We start from the raw sequence: 16,443 nt of genomic DNA, 5'->3' as shown, positions 1-16,443 counted from the left end.
CATGAATTCAAAGTGTAAGCAAAACAAATTTCAGCGCTGCCTTGATACTGAGGTTACCGTCGAACGTCATTTGTAGGTTAAAAGGCAAGGTACTCTGGCACCCTGACTGTACCCTGTAAAAAAAAAAAACTGATCAAACCCTCGCCGAAAAAAAAAAAAGGGGCTTTTTGAGGATTCGAACCACGGACTTCAAAACGAAAGTCCGACACCCAACCCCCCGACCACACAAGGAGACAGGGGGGCACAGAGAATTCGGTGTACCAAACGAGGCTGCCCAGAAATAGTGTCGGATGTGTTTTGTTTTGGTCGTGTTTGAGAGACTTGAGCAGTGGTAACGCTTGTTTCTTGCGCACCGATCTTGGAGCCGAGGACGATAATGCTAGTGCTACGAGCGATGTAACCACAGGTCCTTCATTTGAGTCAAGAAAAGCTATCGCACATCCCCGGTCAGCGCAAGCCACGGGAGCTACGAATGGAAGGGAATGCGCCGCTACAATTCTGGCGTTGATAACGCTTGCTCGTCAGGCACCGATCTTGCAGACAAGCCACATTATGCTTATACTGGATGCGATGTAGCCAGAGCTCCCTTATTTAAATCGCAGATCCCCGATCTCCCCGTTGAAAACCGAACAAGCCACAAATGGATAAGCGCTTGCGAACAGAAATAGCTGGCAATTTGTCTCAAGGCAACCGATTACCGCAAGTTAAAAATAAATCGATTGTTTTCTGCTGAAAGGAATGCCCCCAAACCACGCGAAGACGGACGCTGTCGCCCGCTTTCCGATGCTCTCTCGCGCTGCGTCGACGCCGATATCTGGCGAGCGTAGACATCGGCGTCGCTCGGGCGTCAGCTCGCGTAGCCGTGCATTTCTGGCGACGACGTCGACGCGAGAAAACGTCGAAAGTGCTCTGCATGTGGTTGGGCCTTAAAGCAGCCCCGACCACTGCAAAAAGAAAAGAGAATCAGCGCACAACCGAGCACAGTGCAGAAACACGGTGCATAAAATGATGTGTGTGCTGTGGTGTGACCAGTGTGACTGTGAGACTGTGATAACACATGAAAGAACCGTCCTTGGAACCGTGCTGAAGTTGGAAGCTGCTATCACTGGTTAATACAGTGCTAATTTTTATCAAGAGGTTTGTAACCCGCTAATAAATTATGTTCATTATTACAACCAAAATGATTGAGTTTTCATGTATCGCTTGGCTTCATCGGCTTCATCTTCTGGCATCAACCAACGCCGCCTATATAGGCCGACTGAAGCCGTAGCCAGCCGTAGCCGCAGCCCTCACTGTTGCAACACACATGGCAACGCACATTACGCCGCGTTTCTTTTCTTGCGCTGGTCGATCGTTGTCGTATGCACGTAGTGTGACCGTGTAACAAAGCGTAACCGTGTAACGTTTTCGTTCAGTATGTTTTGGAAGGTAGAAGAGAAGTCGTTGGGCCTACGGACGAGCGTAGTTTTTTTGTGGTGGACGTCGACGACTACGAGCGTGGCGTGGGAAGTGTTTTGGCTCGGCGACAGCGAGACGCGGGAAGATTATTCGACGGCACCATCGTTCACATGACCGGTAAGTGTTCTTACCCTTAAATTGTGCATAACAGTGTCTGAGCGCTCATTAGCAGTTTTACATCTGCCACTACCGCAGAAAGTAAGGAATGAATATCGGCATGCCGGCTGTGCCGTCGGAAGGCGCGGAGATCCGCTTCACAGTATATGGCGCCGACGCCGCAGAAAATGGCTCGTATTACCACCTTGCACATTTTCCACGTAACACGCTCTATTCAGGACTGTGCTGGCTACCAGTTAGTCGGGTTAGGAATTCATCTGCATTGTTCGTGTCGGCGTCGAGTAGTCGCCAAGCCACATTCTCACGTACAGTCGGCAAAAGGCTTTAACGCGCGAGCGGCGTGCTCCGGAGTGCGCGGGAGACACGTAGTGATGACGCCTGGTTTAAGATAGGTAGAATGTGTGCATGCGAGGCCCGTATCAGCGCGATGGCTGTGTCCCTCCTCGCTGCACCTGTCGCCTTGGCTTCCACGCCTTCTTTTACCGTAATAAGCGCTGTGTGCCTGCGCTGCCGGGCCGGAAAACAAAACTGGAGATTACCCGCCTTAACGCTCGTTGTGCGAGTTTTTCGTCTGCATTAGCCTTGGCGCACAGCTGTTCATTGCGTTATCGTTCCGCCAATAGCTGCATGAGTCCCTTGAGCGCCACTGTCCGGTTTCAGGGCTCGGCTTTGCATGTCACTGCTGACGGGCTCACGCCACAATACTCAGTGCACTGTGCAAGCGATCACGGCCCGATATCTAGTTACTATAAAACACCGGCAGCGATGCGTTTTCTGCTATTGTCGTTCGTTGTCTCGCATACAGGAAAACACTCCTGTCTAAATTGTGTAGGGCGCTGCAAAAAAAGCGTTGCGCGTAGTTAAACGCAGCCAACGCTCTACTACCAATCGCTCATTTCCGCTATTGTTTCCCGGCCCGGCAGTGCAGGCAGCGCTTCTCACGGGCACAGCGACAAGGGAAAGAACCGTCGCGCTGATGCGGGTCGCGCATGCTCGCATTCTACCGGTGTCAAACCAGGCGTTCTCACTAAGTGTCTCGCGCGCAGTCTAGAGCACGCCGCTCGCGCGTTATAGACAAGTCTTTTGCCGACTGTACGAGCTTCGAAATCGTGGTTTTTCTGTGAAGGCCGTCTTGCCAGCAGCCACTGCAGTAATGTTATTTGTAAATGCTCTTATCGAACATGACGCACATAAATGCCAAGGCGCTAGAATAGCCACCGCTTTCAGGTATGTTTATTAGGGGAAGTCAATATTTGCATGAAAGTTGATCTCATAACTATCATTAAACATGTGTAAAATGACACTGAAGTGTGCTTGTTGCTCTAAATAGGTGTCATTATGGTGGACGAGGCTCGGAACAAGTATGGCATGTTATCTCTTGACCTCTCATTGCAGGCAGACAAAAAAACTGCGAAGGCAGAGAAAAGATCAGCGAAGGTCGACATCATTCTTCGAGCTGCCGCAAGGGACCAAGACCCTGTAGCAGTTTTAAGGAAGAGGGTCGTGCAATTGGAGGCCGAGATGCGGGGGCTGCGATCACTCAACATGGAGTGGCCGGCAAGTTCTTTTCACCAGTGCGTAAACAATGCTCCATCTGTGTGCATGGCTTCTTATCACTATTATGAGCTAAGCAACGTACCAGATACTGCAGTTGCTATCATGCTTAGTTGGCTGCAATGTCAACTGTTGCAGGAAGGTTTCACTTCCTCAAACATGTGGCATTACCATCTAAGGAGCCTACAGCCTGATTGAACAGGTTCCTTTCTTTGGGTGGGTGAAAACAAAACTGCCCTGCAGCACGACCTTGTCACGTGGCTTCTATACGAAGATTTTGAGCTATTGGTTTATCTAGTTGCTAGCCATGGCCTTTTTGCAGGCACTGCATAAATTACTGCCCGTTGAAAGTGCTTTACTCGCTGTAAAGGATTTTGACAATGAGATTGTTTGGAAGAGAAGGCCTAGTAAAAAAAAATTCATAAAACTGCAATTCCAGTGAAAGTGCAGGAACACGGCAATGCTGTTTTATGTTTTGTAGCAGACTTGCTAACAATGTGACTATGAGTGGGCAACACAACTTATTGCTCTATATTTTTCATACAGCCCCAACCCTAAAAGTGACTTGTTAGTCTCATAAAAGGACAATCTGCACCTATGTAGAATGACTTGTTTGCGATTTTGTGCGTGCTGAGAATGGTATTGACCAAACTTTAAATTCCTTTAAAAGCGGAGCAATTTATTAAAGGCTGTGGCTAGCGTTCCGTCCAGACGGAACGATATACAAGTGCTAAAGTTCCGTCGAGACGGAACGGGGCGCTGCGGGTTATGCTTCCGTCCAGACGGAATACGTCTGAGAGCTTAGCGTTCGCCGGCGTGAAATTTATACAGTTCCGTCTAGGTGAAAGGAAAACCGGGTGATTAGACGACGTGCTCCGTGTTCAGATTTGGTGTAGGCGTTGTGCTTCGGATAATGGCAGTATTGTACCGGGTTCGATTCCCCCCGGACATGCTTGTTTTTTTTTTTTTTTTTTTCCTTTGCGTGGTTGAGCCAGCGTTTTGCAACAGTTAACTTCTTGCCCACTTTGCAATTGACGCGGGGAGAGCAGTCGGTCTTGATTTCGCACTCAACCGGCTGCTCCGCTACCGCTCAATAGAGCCAAGGCCGACGTGTCCATCGCCAGAGTTCCGATCACCTCTAGTTCGTAATGGTGATTCGTAACGGTGACTCTAGCTAGTCAATGAGCAGAAGTGGTTTGACCGGTAGGGTAAAAATCTACAAAACTCAAGAAAGGCGATCGGACGGAGCATTTTCTGCCCGCGAAAATGCGCCGCGCACGCCACAGGCGCGCTGGCGCTGCAGCGGAACCACTGGTACGCTGCGACCTGCGCGGCCAGTGGCAGGAACATGGCGGTGGCTTCGGACGCGAAGTGGTGTAGGGAAACTATGGTGTCGGGAGCACGAGCGACCGCTCAAAATGCCGCTCAAGACACGCACGAAGTTGCTTGAGCGGTAAAGGAGCTTATAATTTTGGGCGAGAACGGTACTACAAAACATCATCCGCACAGCTAGTGAAAGCGCCCATGCAGTATCTGCCGGGGTGGTGGCCTAAAATCTCTGGCGGTCTATGCTGGCGGAGCCAGCCGGCTGAGTCGAGCGCTTCGAAACTGCCGCCATGAGGCGCGTGCCTCCCCAATGGCGCTAGTCGCAGGCTCCTCCCACTGCCGCGCGCGACGCGCGTCATTTTCTGAGTGAGGCAGCTAGAAGACGCGGGCGTCAAAAAAAAAAAAAAAAACCCGCTTCACAACAAGCAGTGAGGGCAGTCGTTCTTGATATTTACCCAGCTGAATGAACCGCTTCCGCTCATTGACTAGCCAGAAGAACCGTTAATTAGTAATCACCATTACGAACTAGAGGCGATCGGAACTCTGGCGATGGACACGTCGGCCTTGGCTCTATTGAGCGGTAGCGGAGCAGCCGGTTGAGTGCGAAATCAAGACCGACTGCTCTCACCGCGTCAATTGTAAAGTGGGCAAGAAGTAAGCTGTTGCATAACGCTGGCGCAACCACGCAAAAAAAAAAAAAACCAAGCATGTCCGGGGGGAATCGAACCCGGTACAATACTGCCATTATCCGAGGAGCAACCCCTACACCACATCTGAAGGTGGAGCAGGGCGTCTAATCAGCCGGTTTTGCTTTCGTCCAGACGGAACTGTACAAATTTCACGCCGGCTCCGTCGGGACGGAACGCTAAGCTCTCAGTTGTGTTCCGTCTGGACGGAACTTTAGCACTTGTATATCGTTTCGTCTGGACGGAACGCTAGCCACAGCCTTTATTAAAACTGATTGCCTGTACTGCGTATTGTTTTAAGAGTGCAACACTTTTTCATGTGTCTCAGGCACCTCTCCAGGGAGTGAAAAGAGTGGACATGGCCTGCAGCTCTCTGCCAGCATGAGCCCTGCAGAACCACCAGCACCCGACACCAGCTGCGCCAGCACGAGCCTGGCGGCACTACCAGCACGAGCCCTCTATGGCGCTGGCTGTGAAGAAAGTAGGTGTTTAACGCTTTCTTTCTGTTAGTCCCAGAACTTGGCTTGTTTTTGCTACTGTAGAAAGTAATCGCTTTGTAAAACATGGGGTATGTTCGACAAACAGGGTCACGTAAGACAACTCGAAAGCGGCGGACTGCTGTGCAGCTACAACAAGCATAGTGTGCCCAGTACCAACAGCAGTGCTCATCAATATTTTTTTTATTTTTATTTTATTTTTATTTATTAATACTGTCAACCCTCGCTTGAGGGTCATAACAGGGAGGGAGTACAAATGTGAGTACAACAGAAAACCAAAACAAAACAATAACAACGGGAATAACAAAGCATACGAACAAATAACAACAGGAAAACCAAATTGGCAGTAGTTCAACCCAGGGCAAAATAAGCATCAATTTCTCTTTCAAAAGTTTGCACATCGGTACTATTAACAACATGGTGGGGTAAACGATTCCATTGTTCTATAGCATCCGGAAAAAATGACCATCGAAAGATGTCAGTGCGAGTGTTGAAAGGTGTAATGGGGGCATCATGATTCAATCTGGCACTACGTTTTCCGGGAAGGCGTATGTACTCGTCTGTAGGTATTTTTAATATCCCTTGCATTATACGAAATAGCGTTTTAAGTTTTTGTTTCTGTCTTCTAATTTCCAGTGGACAGTGGTGGAACTGCTGCGCCAATTGCGCCAAGCTGCGCCAATAAGGTCACCCTGCTCCATGCTGCTCCAAAAGCGTGTTATTTTGAATATTTGCTCCATGTCTGCTCCAAAATAGACAGCGGGTAACGGCGGTTTCTACCGGGAACGAAAACGAAACTCACGGCCGGACTGGAGGAGCGGCGAGCGTGCGCTTTCATACGGCCTGCGCCCCCAACAAGGAAACGATACAGCAGATTCTTGACAGAGTGAGGGCGCTTCGAACCAACCCTCTACCCTCCCGACCCTCTTTTTTCTTAGTCGACGCATCGCCTCTGGCCGAGCGAGCCGACAACTTGCCGCACGTGTTTTGGATCTGCCGCGGAATATCACCGGTACCAATAAATGCCTTCGCTGCTATATCTCACCAAAAAGAAGACTCGTTGTGCACTTCAGTTGCATGATTCAGAGTTTTAGCTGTATGTTTTTGACAGTGCGCAGCTCGCTGCCAGCGGTCCGCTCAGCCCGACCGGAGCGTGAGCAGCAGAAACACGTTTAGCTAAGCGATAACCGTATCTCCCTCGGCGGGAAATCATTCGCGTCACTGGTCGTGCCCTGCGCGCGTGCAAACCAAGGCATCATCCGAAAGGAAAAATAACTGATATTTCAGTCACGGAAAATGCCGCGTTTACTGCCTGCCGCACCATTTTCATATAATACAGTCGCTGATAAGATATGAAGGCCTCGCATATTTTTCTTCATGTGCCCCGAGTTAAAATGTTTCTTTCAATTTTTTTATTAGGCGCTTCCGAGTGATAATGTTAGGCTGTTTGACCGAAAATTAGACCGAAAATTCAGAAGGGGGGAAGGAGTCGCCTATTTTAATGACGCACATGTAAATTTACACGGACAGGTATCACGTGTAGCCACGGCAGGGCTAGGGCAGTGGCAAATGCGCGCGCGCCGCCGCCTAGCCACCTTACCGCCGCTCTACCCCGCCCGTGCTGAAGGTCAACCGGCGAGGGTTGGTCCGCAGCGCCACGAACTAGCGGCGGTGAAAGGTGGAAACTATACCCGAAGCGCAGGCATAGAGACTGCGCCGTATGAAAGTGCGCGCCCGCCGCTCCTCCAGCCCGGCCGTGCGAAACTGAATGTCATACTGCCATTTTCCGTGCGGTAGTGCGGTAGCGCCTGAGCGTTCCCTGTTTTCTATTTCTTGTTTGGCTGTGACGACCGCACAACGTTACGCATTTGCCTGATTTGACCGTCGAGACCGTGATTTAAGTGTATGGTCATAGGAGTTTATACAGGAGGCTGTGGGCTGGTGCATAGTTTCTTGTGTGGTCTGGTGACGGATATTTCAATGTGACGTGTGCTGCAGTCATCAGTTGCCTGGCTCTTCACGGAAATGTCGCTGTCAAAGTTGAAAGGTGAGTAGTTTCCTTGTCCCGGTCAATAGCAGCATGCTCTTTGGCACGCGAGAAGTGTGTAAAAATGAGTGTGCACGTGCAGTCTCGTGCACGTGTTCCCGCTAATCGTGTTCCCGCTAACCTCGTGTTCCCGCTAACCGTGATTATACGACGAGTTTAAACGATTCAAGGTGCCGCTGTTGTTGCAATGATTGCGGCCTTTTTCCATCGTCGTCGTGCTACCGCTATGCCACGGGGAGGTAACAGGCAACCAAACGGAATGCTCAAATGCATAAGGCCATAGTGTTTTCCGTTGCCTCTGAATTTTTTAAAGGATTGTTGCTCTAAGTTCGCGACCTTTGTGTTTCTTGTTAGTTTTTGTGGAGCGCGGGGTGGCGGGGGGGGGGGGGGTTGAGTCGTGGACTGAAGCATGCTTTGGCACTTTGACATGGGTCCACATGGCCATGCCATTTTTTTTGCGTTTGGATGAAGATAATCACAAGACACGGCCTGTTGATCTTGTTCATTATATTTGTTTTCATTAAGGAGTTTTTCACGTCCATTCTTTTCGTGCAGGACGCCACAGCACTTTCAATCCTGACTGGCTGAATGAAACTGACGGCAATGGAGACAACATATCTGTATGGTGCAGGAAAGGCGGCAGTGAAGAACAAGGTTTCTGCGTCTTCTGCAACAGTACTATAAACTGTTCCAACCATGGAATCAGTGCCCTAAAACGGCATGCAGCAGCCAAGCGTCACACGGATATTTGTGCCAAGCATAGAAACGATGGTACATTGAAGCGACCATCTACATCGCAAACCTTGCTCGAAGCATTCAGTCAAAGAACTGGAGTGACTGAAATGGACCGGGCAGCAGCAGCAGACACCTACTTTGTCCTTGGCACTGTGCTGTCCGGTCTACCCTACTCTTGGGGAGACACAGCCTCCGCCATTTTCCCACTAATGTTCCCTGATTCGCAGACTGCCAAGAACTTCCAATGTGGCAGAAAGAAAGTTTCGTACATTGTGTCTGACGGATTGGGCCCGTATTTCAAGGACATCGTAGTCCAAGAGTTGAATAGACCCGGTGTATTTTTCACTATCCAAGTGGACGAAACGCCGATTCCGGAGCAACGCTGCCAGCAACTTGATGTGCTGGTAAGGTACTTTTCGGACCGACAAAAAAGAGTTGTTGTAGAACATTTGCAATCCTTCCAACTGGGATCAGCGACAGCAGACATTCTCCTCAATGCTGTAAAGGAAGCAGTACAAGACCTGCCAAGGGACAACCTGTTGTGCTTTTACAGCGATGGACCAAACGTCATGAAGAGCCTGAAAAGACGACTTAAAGAAGACATCAGCCCCGCCCTCCTTGACATAGGGGAGTGTTCATTGCACAAAGTGCACAATGCCTTTGGGCATGCACTAGCTGCTTTCGGCAGTGATGTGGAAGCAGCACTTGTAGACACGTACTGCTTCTTCAAGAACTCTGCATCCCGAAGTGAGCGTCTGAAAGCCAGCCAGATTGCCCTCAACCTACCTGAGAATGTTTTCCTTCGTCACGTGAGCTCTCGTTGGCTGACACTTGGCCCCGCTCTTGACCGGCTGATTCAGCAGCTGCCAGCAGTGAAAGAAGTGGTGCTGTCCGATCGAAATGCTCGTGGTGGTGTGTTCTATAACCGCCTGAAACTATCTCTCACAGATAAAGCTTTTCTGGCCAAGGCACTTTTCTTGCGCAACTGTACTGATTTGTTTGTTGGGTTTTTGACCCTATTCCAGAAAACGGAGCCACTGCTACACGTCCTCTTTTCTGAGATGGAAGTTTTGATCAAGAAGGTCCTTGGACGTTTTTTGCGCCGGGAAGTCTACCAAGAAAAGTCTGGGGAAGAACTCAAACTTGTTGACATAGACCGGCCATCCAACTGGAAGGAGCATGTTGAAATCGGCGCAGACACTGAAGCTGCCCTCTCCGACTGGGCACCGCATGAAAAGAAACAGTTCCGAGTTGGAGCAAGGAGCTTCTATATAAAGGCTGCTGGATACCTGCTTTCCAGGCTTCCACTTGGAAACTCTGTACTGAAGGACCTCCGCTGCTTGAACCCAAGCCTTCTCAAAGTAGAAGGTTCTGCTGCATCCATGAGGAACTTGGCTAAGGAGCTTCCGCAAGTAATTGCACCTCACCAGGTGTCGTCTTTGATGGATGAATTCAGCCTTATAGCAACAGAAAATGTTGACTATAGCCCTTCTGATCGGCTGGATGAGTTCTGGCAAAGCATTTTTTGAGCTAAAGCTGGGTGACGGTGCACTGAAGTACCCATTACTGGGAGCACTTGTGAGAGCGCTGTTAAGCCTCTCGCATGGGAACGCAGATGTAGAGAGAGGTTTCAGTGAAAATAGGCGTATGCTTCGGGACCGAGCTAGTCTCTCCATTTCAAGTGTGAACGGCCTTCGGTCTATAATGTCGTTCTCGGAAAGATTTGGCCGCAATGCAGCGGCAGTGCCCCTGAGTGGAGAGCTCATCAGAGCTGTGAAGGGCTCTCGGAAACGTCAGATTCAGCGACTTGAAGGCGAAGCATTGGAAGAGCCACGCGAAAAGAAATCAAAGTCGGGTGATTCCAGTGCTACAAGCAAGGCTGCCGAGGAAAAGGAATTGCAGGCTGAAGTCGACTCAGCCAAGAAGATGCTGAGTAACGCTGACCTCCTCATTTCAAGAGGCATGAGTAAGAAGTGCTTTGGTGATGTTCAGAGTGGTCAAAGTCTTTTGAAGGAGGGCCAGAAGAAGCTATCGGAAGCTCTTTCAAAGCTTCATTGTTTGCAGAAAAGCAAGTAAACCTGTCCAGTGTCGTGCAGAAAGCAGGGAGGCTCCTTGTACAATTGTTCTCTTGAATTAGTTTTTTTGTGCTTGAAATAAATTTTTGAAACAAAAACATCTAAAAGCTTCTTTTGGTGCTTTTATGGTCTGTATGGTTCTCTTTATTTTGCAGTTTAATTGCATGTCGAGGAATCGCTTGACTCTGGGTAACAGTCCTTGCATGACAATTTAAGTGGTCCAAAATAACCTGCTCCAAAAGCTGGAAAGGGTGCTCCAAATCCACATTTTTGCTGCTCCAAGCACTGCTCCAAGTAGCCAGTTGTCTGTTCCACCACTGAGTGGTTCTAAATTGCATGAATTGAGCATATCAGTTACTGAATCTCTATGCTTATGTGTATTTTGTACTTTTATTGTTTCTCGCACCATTCGTACTGCTGTAAAATGAATATGCATTGCATTTATGTGCAAATAGCTCATTTGGAAAGCTTGCAAGCCGTACCTAATTTGTGTTTGCTTTTGCCGGCCTCAGCCAATCGCACAGCTGGGCACATAGGATATCTAGGTTCTGTTGCGGGAAATGAGCTAGTGGGTTGCATGGCCATTCCCTTTTTCCCTACTTATATAGCTTATTTGGGGATGAAAGTGGTGTCACTATGATTTTAACGTGGCAATCTTTCGAATGAACCGAAATTGTGATGTGTCTGCATGGCCCCTTTAGCTGAAAGTTTTACAAGCTGGCATATACTTTTGGAGAGAAGTTTTATGAGTGTAATGTTATGCTCTGCAGTAATATAAATGAGAAAAGCACCACTTTTTTAGCACGGGGAGCATTCGTTTTACTGCGAAACAGTCTGTGTTTCAAACCCCCCCCCCCCTTCGGGTTTTATTCCAGTGAAGCCATTTTCTGGGTGCCGCTTGCTCTTGTCGTTTTTGCTAAGCACACACATATAAGCGGTTGCTGGTTTACGCATGCACATGTGGGGACCAGAGGAAGGAGGGTAGGTCGTGCATGCAAAACTATAGGTTTCACACCCTCTTACATGTGGAGCCTTACACATGGATGTCGAACAGCCAAATGCGACCTGTCTGGTGTCTTCACTGGTCGAGCAAATTGGGTTGTGTGCTACGCACACAGTAAGGGAAACAGACAGCCCCATGTTTGTTTGCTAGAATAAAGCTCGAGTCTGTCCAAGTTTAATTCAGTAAAACGACTGGTAAGTATGCTGCCTTGCAAATTATGAACAAACGTGGTTTGTTTCGTGCACTTCGTCGACTGCGCCCGGCTTCGCAGCTCATCTATGTGGAGCCATTGTGTTTAGTTCTATGAAATGGCAGAGGTTAAAAACACAGTTTTGGCAGTCTAATTTGCAGTCTTTTTACGTTGTTTGCCATTGTCTTGCATTACATGTATTGTTTTGTTCTATTGATGCAGATCCCTTCTGGCACTACCTGCAGATGAAGGGCTGCGAACCAGGGGACATGAGCAAGTGACACATGCTGCTAGCGAGATATCTAGCACGAGGGTCCGTGGATCTGCACCAATAAGAAGGTACATGTTTACTAATTTGGTTGCGGGAAACCTAGGCCAGTGTCTCTACTGTTTTAAAGGGACCCTGCAGCACTTGCCATCGACTACTCGGAATGTAGTTTGGGGTAAAGTCTATTGTCCTAGAAATCGCCCTTCCAAGAATTATGAAAAGCCCTTTACTGTCACTGAAACTATGCACGATTAGAAATCGCGCATAGTTGTTCTCTCTCAACTCGACTGCGGACAACGCAACGAAAGCTGTGTGCTCTCTCCTGGAGAGGGGGCGGCTTGCAGCGTTCTCTTCGGCGTCCTTGGACATATCATAGGCTGGGGAGTATTCTCTGCAACGTGGGGGAGGGGGGGGGGAGTCAATTCTGGTTTGGTGCCACAAAAAAGCAGGCATGGCTGCCTGCTTGCAAGCGCGCGCTCAGGCTGGTAGAGCGTTTTTGAAGCAATAAGCAATTGTTGCCTAGTGGTCTCGTTGAAAGGAGAGTATTGAGTTTTTCACTCAAACTCCGTGCGCACTCAGCAAAAGAAATACCAAACTGCGCGTGCATGTTTAGGCATAGAAGAGATTGGTACACAGTGCCGATGACGGCGAATCCTCACAAGAAATGTGAGAAATGAGTCGCAAAGTTGACCAGCGACAGCCAATTGAACAGCCATGGCCGCAATGACATCGTTTAGGCCATGCCAAGAGCGAAGAGTGCGCGGTTGGTTTTTCCCCGTCTTTCGCGATTTGTGTGCTCACCGCTTCACATGGACTGGTAATATTTGGCTCAGGTATTCCTGGCAGTATAATCTAAACATTGTGCAGGTTTACTGGCACTGTTTAAAGAGTGTTCCAGGGTCCTTTTAATCCAAAATGGTCAGTTACTGAAACAGAGGCATTTTTGATTGTCTGCATTGATAGTTTGTTTGTCTAAATTGACACGGCAACTACGCACCTCGACTGAGAAGACTGCAGTTCACGCTGCGCGCAAATTTTGCATTAGGCAGTATCGGCACTTTTTCTTTTTAATGTGTTTAATTTGCTGAACTTTTATCGTTGCTTAACTTTACTTAGAGATTTATGAGCTGGCTTATATATAACTCTTTGGGGAAAGTTTTATGAGTATGATGTCACGCTGTAGTAATTTAACTCTCGTTAGCACTGGAAAATTGACCGATTTTTAGGGGTCCAAGAAAAAAATTTTTTCTGCAAAATCATTGGTAAGAACTAATTAAGATAAAAAAAATTACCACGCGTGGTGCCCGTGCCATGCGGTGAAGTCCAACCTGCGTTTTAACATGGGCAATTTTGGGTGGTTCCCTGGAAGAAATCTGGCGATTTGACATTATCAGAGGCACCAATGTGTCCCCGTGTGACGTAAAAACATTTTGTCAGTGACTGACTGCATTTACAGCCAGCACAGTATTCGGGACAAGCACGCGATGCGGAAAAACATGCATGGGGTTGAAAACGTAACTCCGTGGTTGATGCTTGTTGACGTTCACTGTCAGTTATCGCTAAAAACAAACTTGCGGTTTATCATCACCTTCTGACTCGCTATTGTAGCCTTGCTTACAGAAATGCGGTGCAATGCGCTAAAATCGTGCCCCGCAAACTTTGCCCAAGTAGCTGTTGTGCGATAATAAAGATCAGCACTATGAGCCTCATGCATTGCAGCGCACCTAACATTTTTGAAATGAAACAGTACAAAAGGTATTGGAGACTCCATCCGAATAGACATTTCAATTAAGGAGCAGCACTAGACCTCTGGAGATACCCTTGTATGGAAACGAAACTGGCAGGCGGACAGCTGGGGGTGTGTAAAGCCGGTTTGAAGTGCTCTTTTCGTCGGAACTGATATCTGGTGACTGGGCGTTATCTTTTGACTTGCATCGGAAGTTCTTATTGCAGAAAACGTTTTAGGGTGGGGGGGAAATCAGGAGTGGCATGCTTTTTTTTTGTGAGGATGTTTAGCGGATGCTCAAGGCACCATGGCAGGTAGGCTTGAAGTTGAGTAACTGCAGAGTAACACTAAATATGAATTTCGCGATGCAGAAACAAAACCGAAACTGTTGTTAACTGTTTGAATGGTCCTGTGGTAAGTAGAACTACAACACAACTAAGAACAATGTGTGCAAAGGCAATAAGACTGCCTAAAATCGTGAAGTAACTTTGCAAACGGGCACTGCTTGATATTTTCAGCCGATTTCAGGGGTTATTACTGTGTGACTGCAAACCTGACATTTAAAAATTATCTGATTCACCCTTCATGCCCTGATAATAAAAAACCAAACGCTGATGCAGAGTACCTACGGTTGGCATGCATTGTTCTTTAGTAGCAGTGACGCGCAAAGACCACTCCCCTTTCTGCACCCATGCGATGCAAATGCATGTCAAAAATCACGTTTTTGTTGAAAAATGAAAACGAAACTGATTTTGAAAGGACATTTTCTGAGTTAAGTCCTAATGGCTTGACTTGTTCCAGAATTGCCAGGAACACTGTGGAAAGGGGCTTGCAAGGTATCGTTTAAATTGAACGTTTTTGAATAGGCACAGTAATGTGAAAAGCACTTTATCAGCAATAGAGAGCACTTCTTATTGCTCAGCATGCAGAAGCGTGTTTAGCTTTTATAAAATGGCGCAGTTTAAGGACACAGTATTAGCAGTATGATTTTCAGTCTTTTTGTGCTGCCTGTCATTGTCTTGCGTCAATGTTCGTTTTTTTTTTTTTTTTCTATCGATGCAGGTTCCTTCTGGCATTACCTCCAAGTGAAGGTCTGCGAGCAAGCTGAAATGCACAAGCGCCACAAGCTTCTGGCTAGATATCTCGCGCAGAATTTCGCTGATCTGCGCCGATAGGAGGTACATGGGCTTGTTTGCCAATTTGGCTGGTGTGAACACCAGAGCCAGTGTCTCTACCGCTTTAATACTAAACAGTCATTGTGAGAAATGGCGACATTTTTAATGGTGGATGTAATTTGCAATGTCGTTTTTGTGCTTCATGAGGTGTGCATTGATAGTTTTTTTGTGGCTTTCTGCAGCTGTACAATTCATTAGTGGCAGCCTGTAGCTATTGGTGGCTTTTCCCTGGGAATGTAGTGTATTTACTATAAGGTTTTTGCAGCTTCAGACAACTTTGCAGCGTTAGAATTGCGCGGATCATCCATAATGCGTGTAGTTAGGGACGGTGCACTTTCAGCCTTCGGCAAGCCAATTCTAATGGTACTTGTACTTGTTTTTTCGAGCCTGGACCTGTGTGTGCATGAAGGAAACTAAAATAAAATTTTTGTATTCTCTTCAGTTTGCCTGTGCATGGGCTCGTGGCATATTTGGGCTGTCTTAACTGTTCACTTACAGTGGATAGCCCAAATACAGTGCTAGGCTGGATTCAAAAATACTGATATTTGCTGCAACAGAATTGTTATGAATGCATTGTGCGACAGGTCAGGACTGCAAGACGCCAGGAATACATAACACAGCATCAGGACTTCGACAAGACAGGCATGATTCTCGCAGTAGAGCATCAGAACTGTGACATACTACAGGATTACTACAGGACTACGACATACTACAGGATCACTACAGGATTACTACAGGGCTACGACATACTACAGGATCACTACAGGTTTACTACAGGACTATGACATACTACAGGATCACTACAGGACTACAACACACGATAAAACAACAAAATTGCTACAGGAATACTACACACGACAAATGTCAGAATGACGACACAACACGACGACTGTACGACAAGACTACGACGGTACGACTGTACGACACCCAAAAATACGACAAACGACGTACTACAGAAATTTTTCTGTTGTCATTTTCGACTGGGGTATTTATTTTTTATCTGGTGTGGCTCGACGAGAGAATCAGTAGTCATTTAGTACATTCTACAAAGCAGTTTTTCAGAAATGACGGGCAAGGAGCTGGAGAAAAGGGGTATGGTATGCAGTAGAAGGCTTCTATTTCGGTGTGGACACCTGTTTGTTCTAATAATTTTAGTGTGGATCCCCACCGCTTTAGAGTTACAGAGAGGCAGCTGGATAGATATTGACAAAAAATTTGCGCGCTCAAGTGGCTAAATGAATAATATCCTTATTTCCTTCGATTCCTTCAAAAACGTCAAGCTTTTAAGAGCGAACGTAGCTGCGTCTGCATCTTAATCTGAATTGATAACCCATTTAACGCGAGGGCTTGCCATTATAAGCTATAAATGCAGGTCTGTGGCTGAATATGCAGTGTAAAATCAGAAGAAACATCTTTATTTCTGCGTACAGTATTTCCAGGCTGCAATGGCAATGCCCAGAAGACATATCACTGCGGTCAACGCCAATTCTCGGATACTGCTCAGTCTCTAAACGCTTTCGAGGAATGTCAAAAAATGTAAAGAAGCCAACAAAAACTTTTCAGTTGATCTAGAGGTGGAGCTCTTC

General features: G+C 47.5%; 1 protein-coding gene and 1 pseudogene across 2 annotated transcripts; both read left to right on the top strand.

The window, feature by feature from the left end:
• The first annotated feature begins 1,268 nt into the window (after nt 1–1,268).
• Nucleotides 1,269–15,776, top strand: LOC144138653 (uncharacterized). Its single transcript, XM_077671044.1, has 5 exons — nt 1,269–1,575; nt 2,971–3,132; nt 5,470–5,622; nt 11,911–12,027; nt 14,745–15,776. Exons 1-4 carry the CDS (start codon nt 1,569–1,571, stop codon nt 11,967–11,969), a joined length of 381 nt encoding a protein of 126 aa, XP_077527170.1. The 5' UTR covers nt 1,269–1,568; the 3' UTR covers nt 11,970–12,027; nt 14,745–15,776.
• On the top strand, nt 7,415–10,813 carry LOC144138652 (uncharacterized; annotated as a pseudogene). Its single transcript, XR_013315924.1, has 2 exons — nt 7,415–7,685; nt 8,241–10,813. The product of XR_013315924.1 is annotated as an uncharacterized LOC144138652 (transcript).
• Nucleotides 15,777–16,443: the final 667 nt, after the last annotated feature.

This window comes from Haemaphysalis longicornis, unplaced genomic scaffold, assembly GCF_048455015.1.
Source record: "Haemaphysalis longicornis isolate Haplotype H1 unplaced genomic scaffold, Haemaphysalis longicornis Haplotype H1 scaffold_5, whole genome shotgun sequence".
Lineage (NCBI taxonomy): Eukaryota > Metazoa > Arthropoda > Arachnida > Ixodida > Ixodidae > Haemaphysalis > Haemaphysalis longicornis.
The sequence above is the reverse complement of the archived record's forward strand: the minus strand, read 5'-3'. Positions and strand labels throughout refer to the sequence as shown.

Excerpts from the sequence above, each read along its gene's own strand:
- LOC144138653 (XM_077671044.1), top strand. Across the intron at positions 3,133-5,469 it reads CACTCAACATGGAGTGGCCG|GCACCTCTCCAGGGAGTGAA; the intron begins GCAAGTTCTTTT and ends CATGTGTCTCAG. Across the intron at positions 5,623-11,910 it reads TGGCGCTGGCTGTGAAGAAA|ATCCCTTCTGGCACTACCTG; the intron begins GTAGGTGTTTAA and ends CTATTGATGCAG.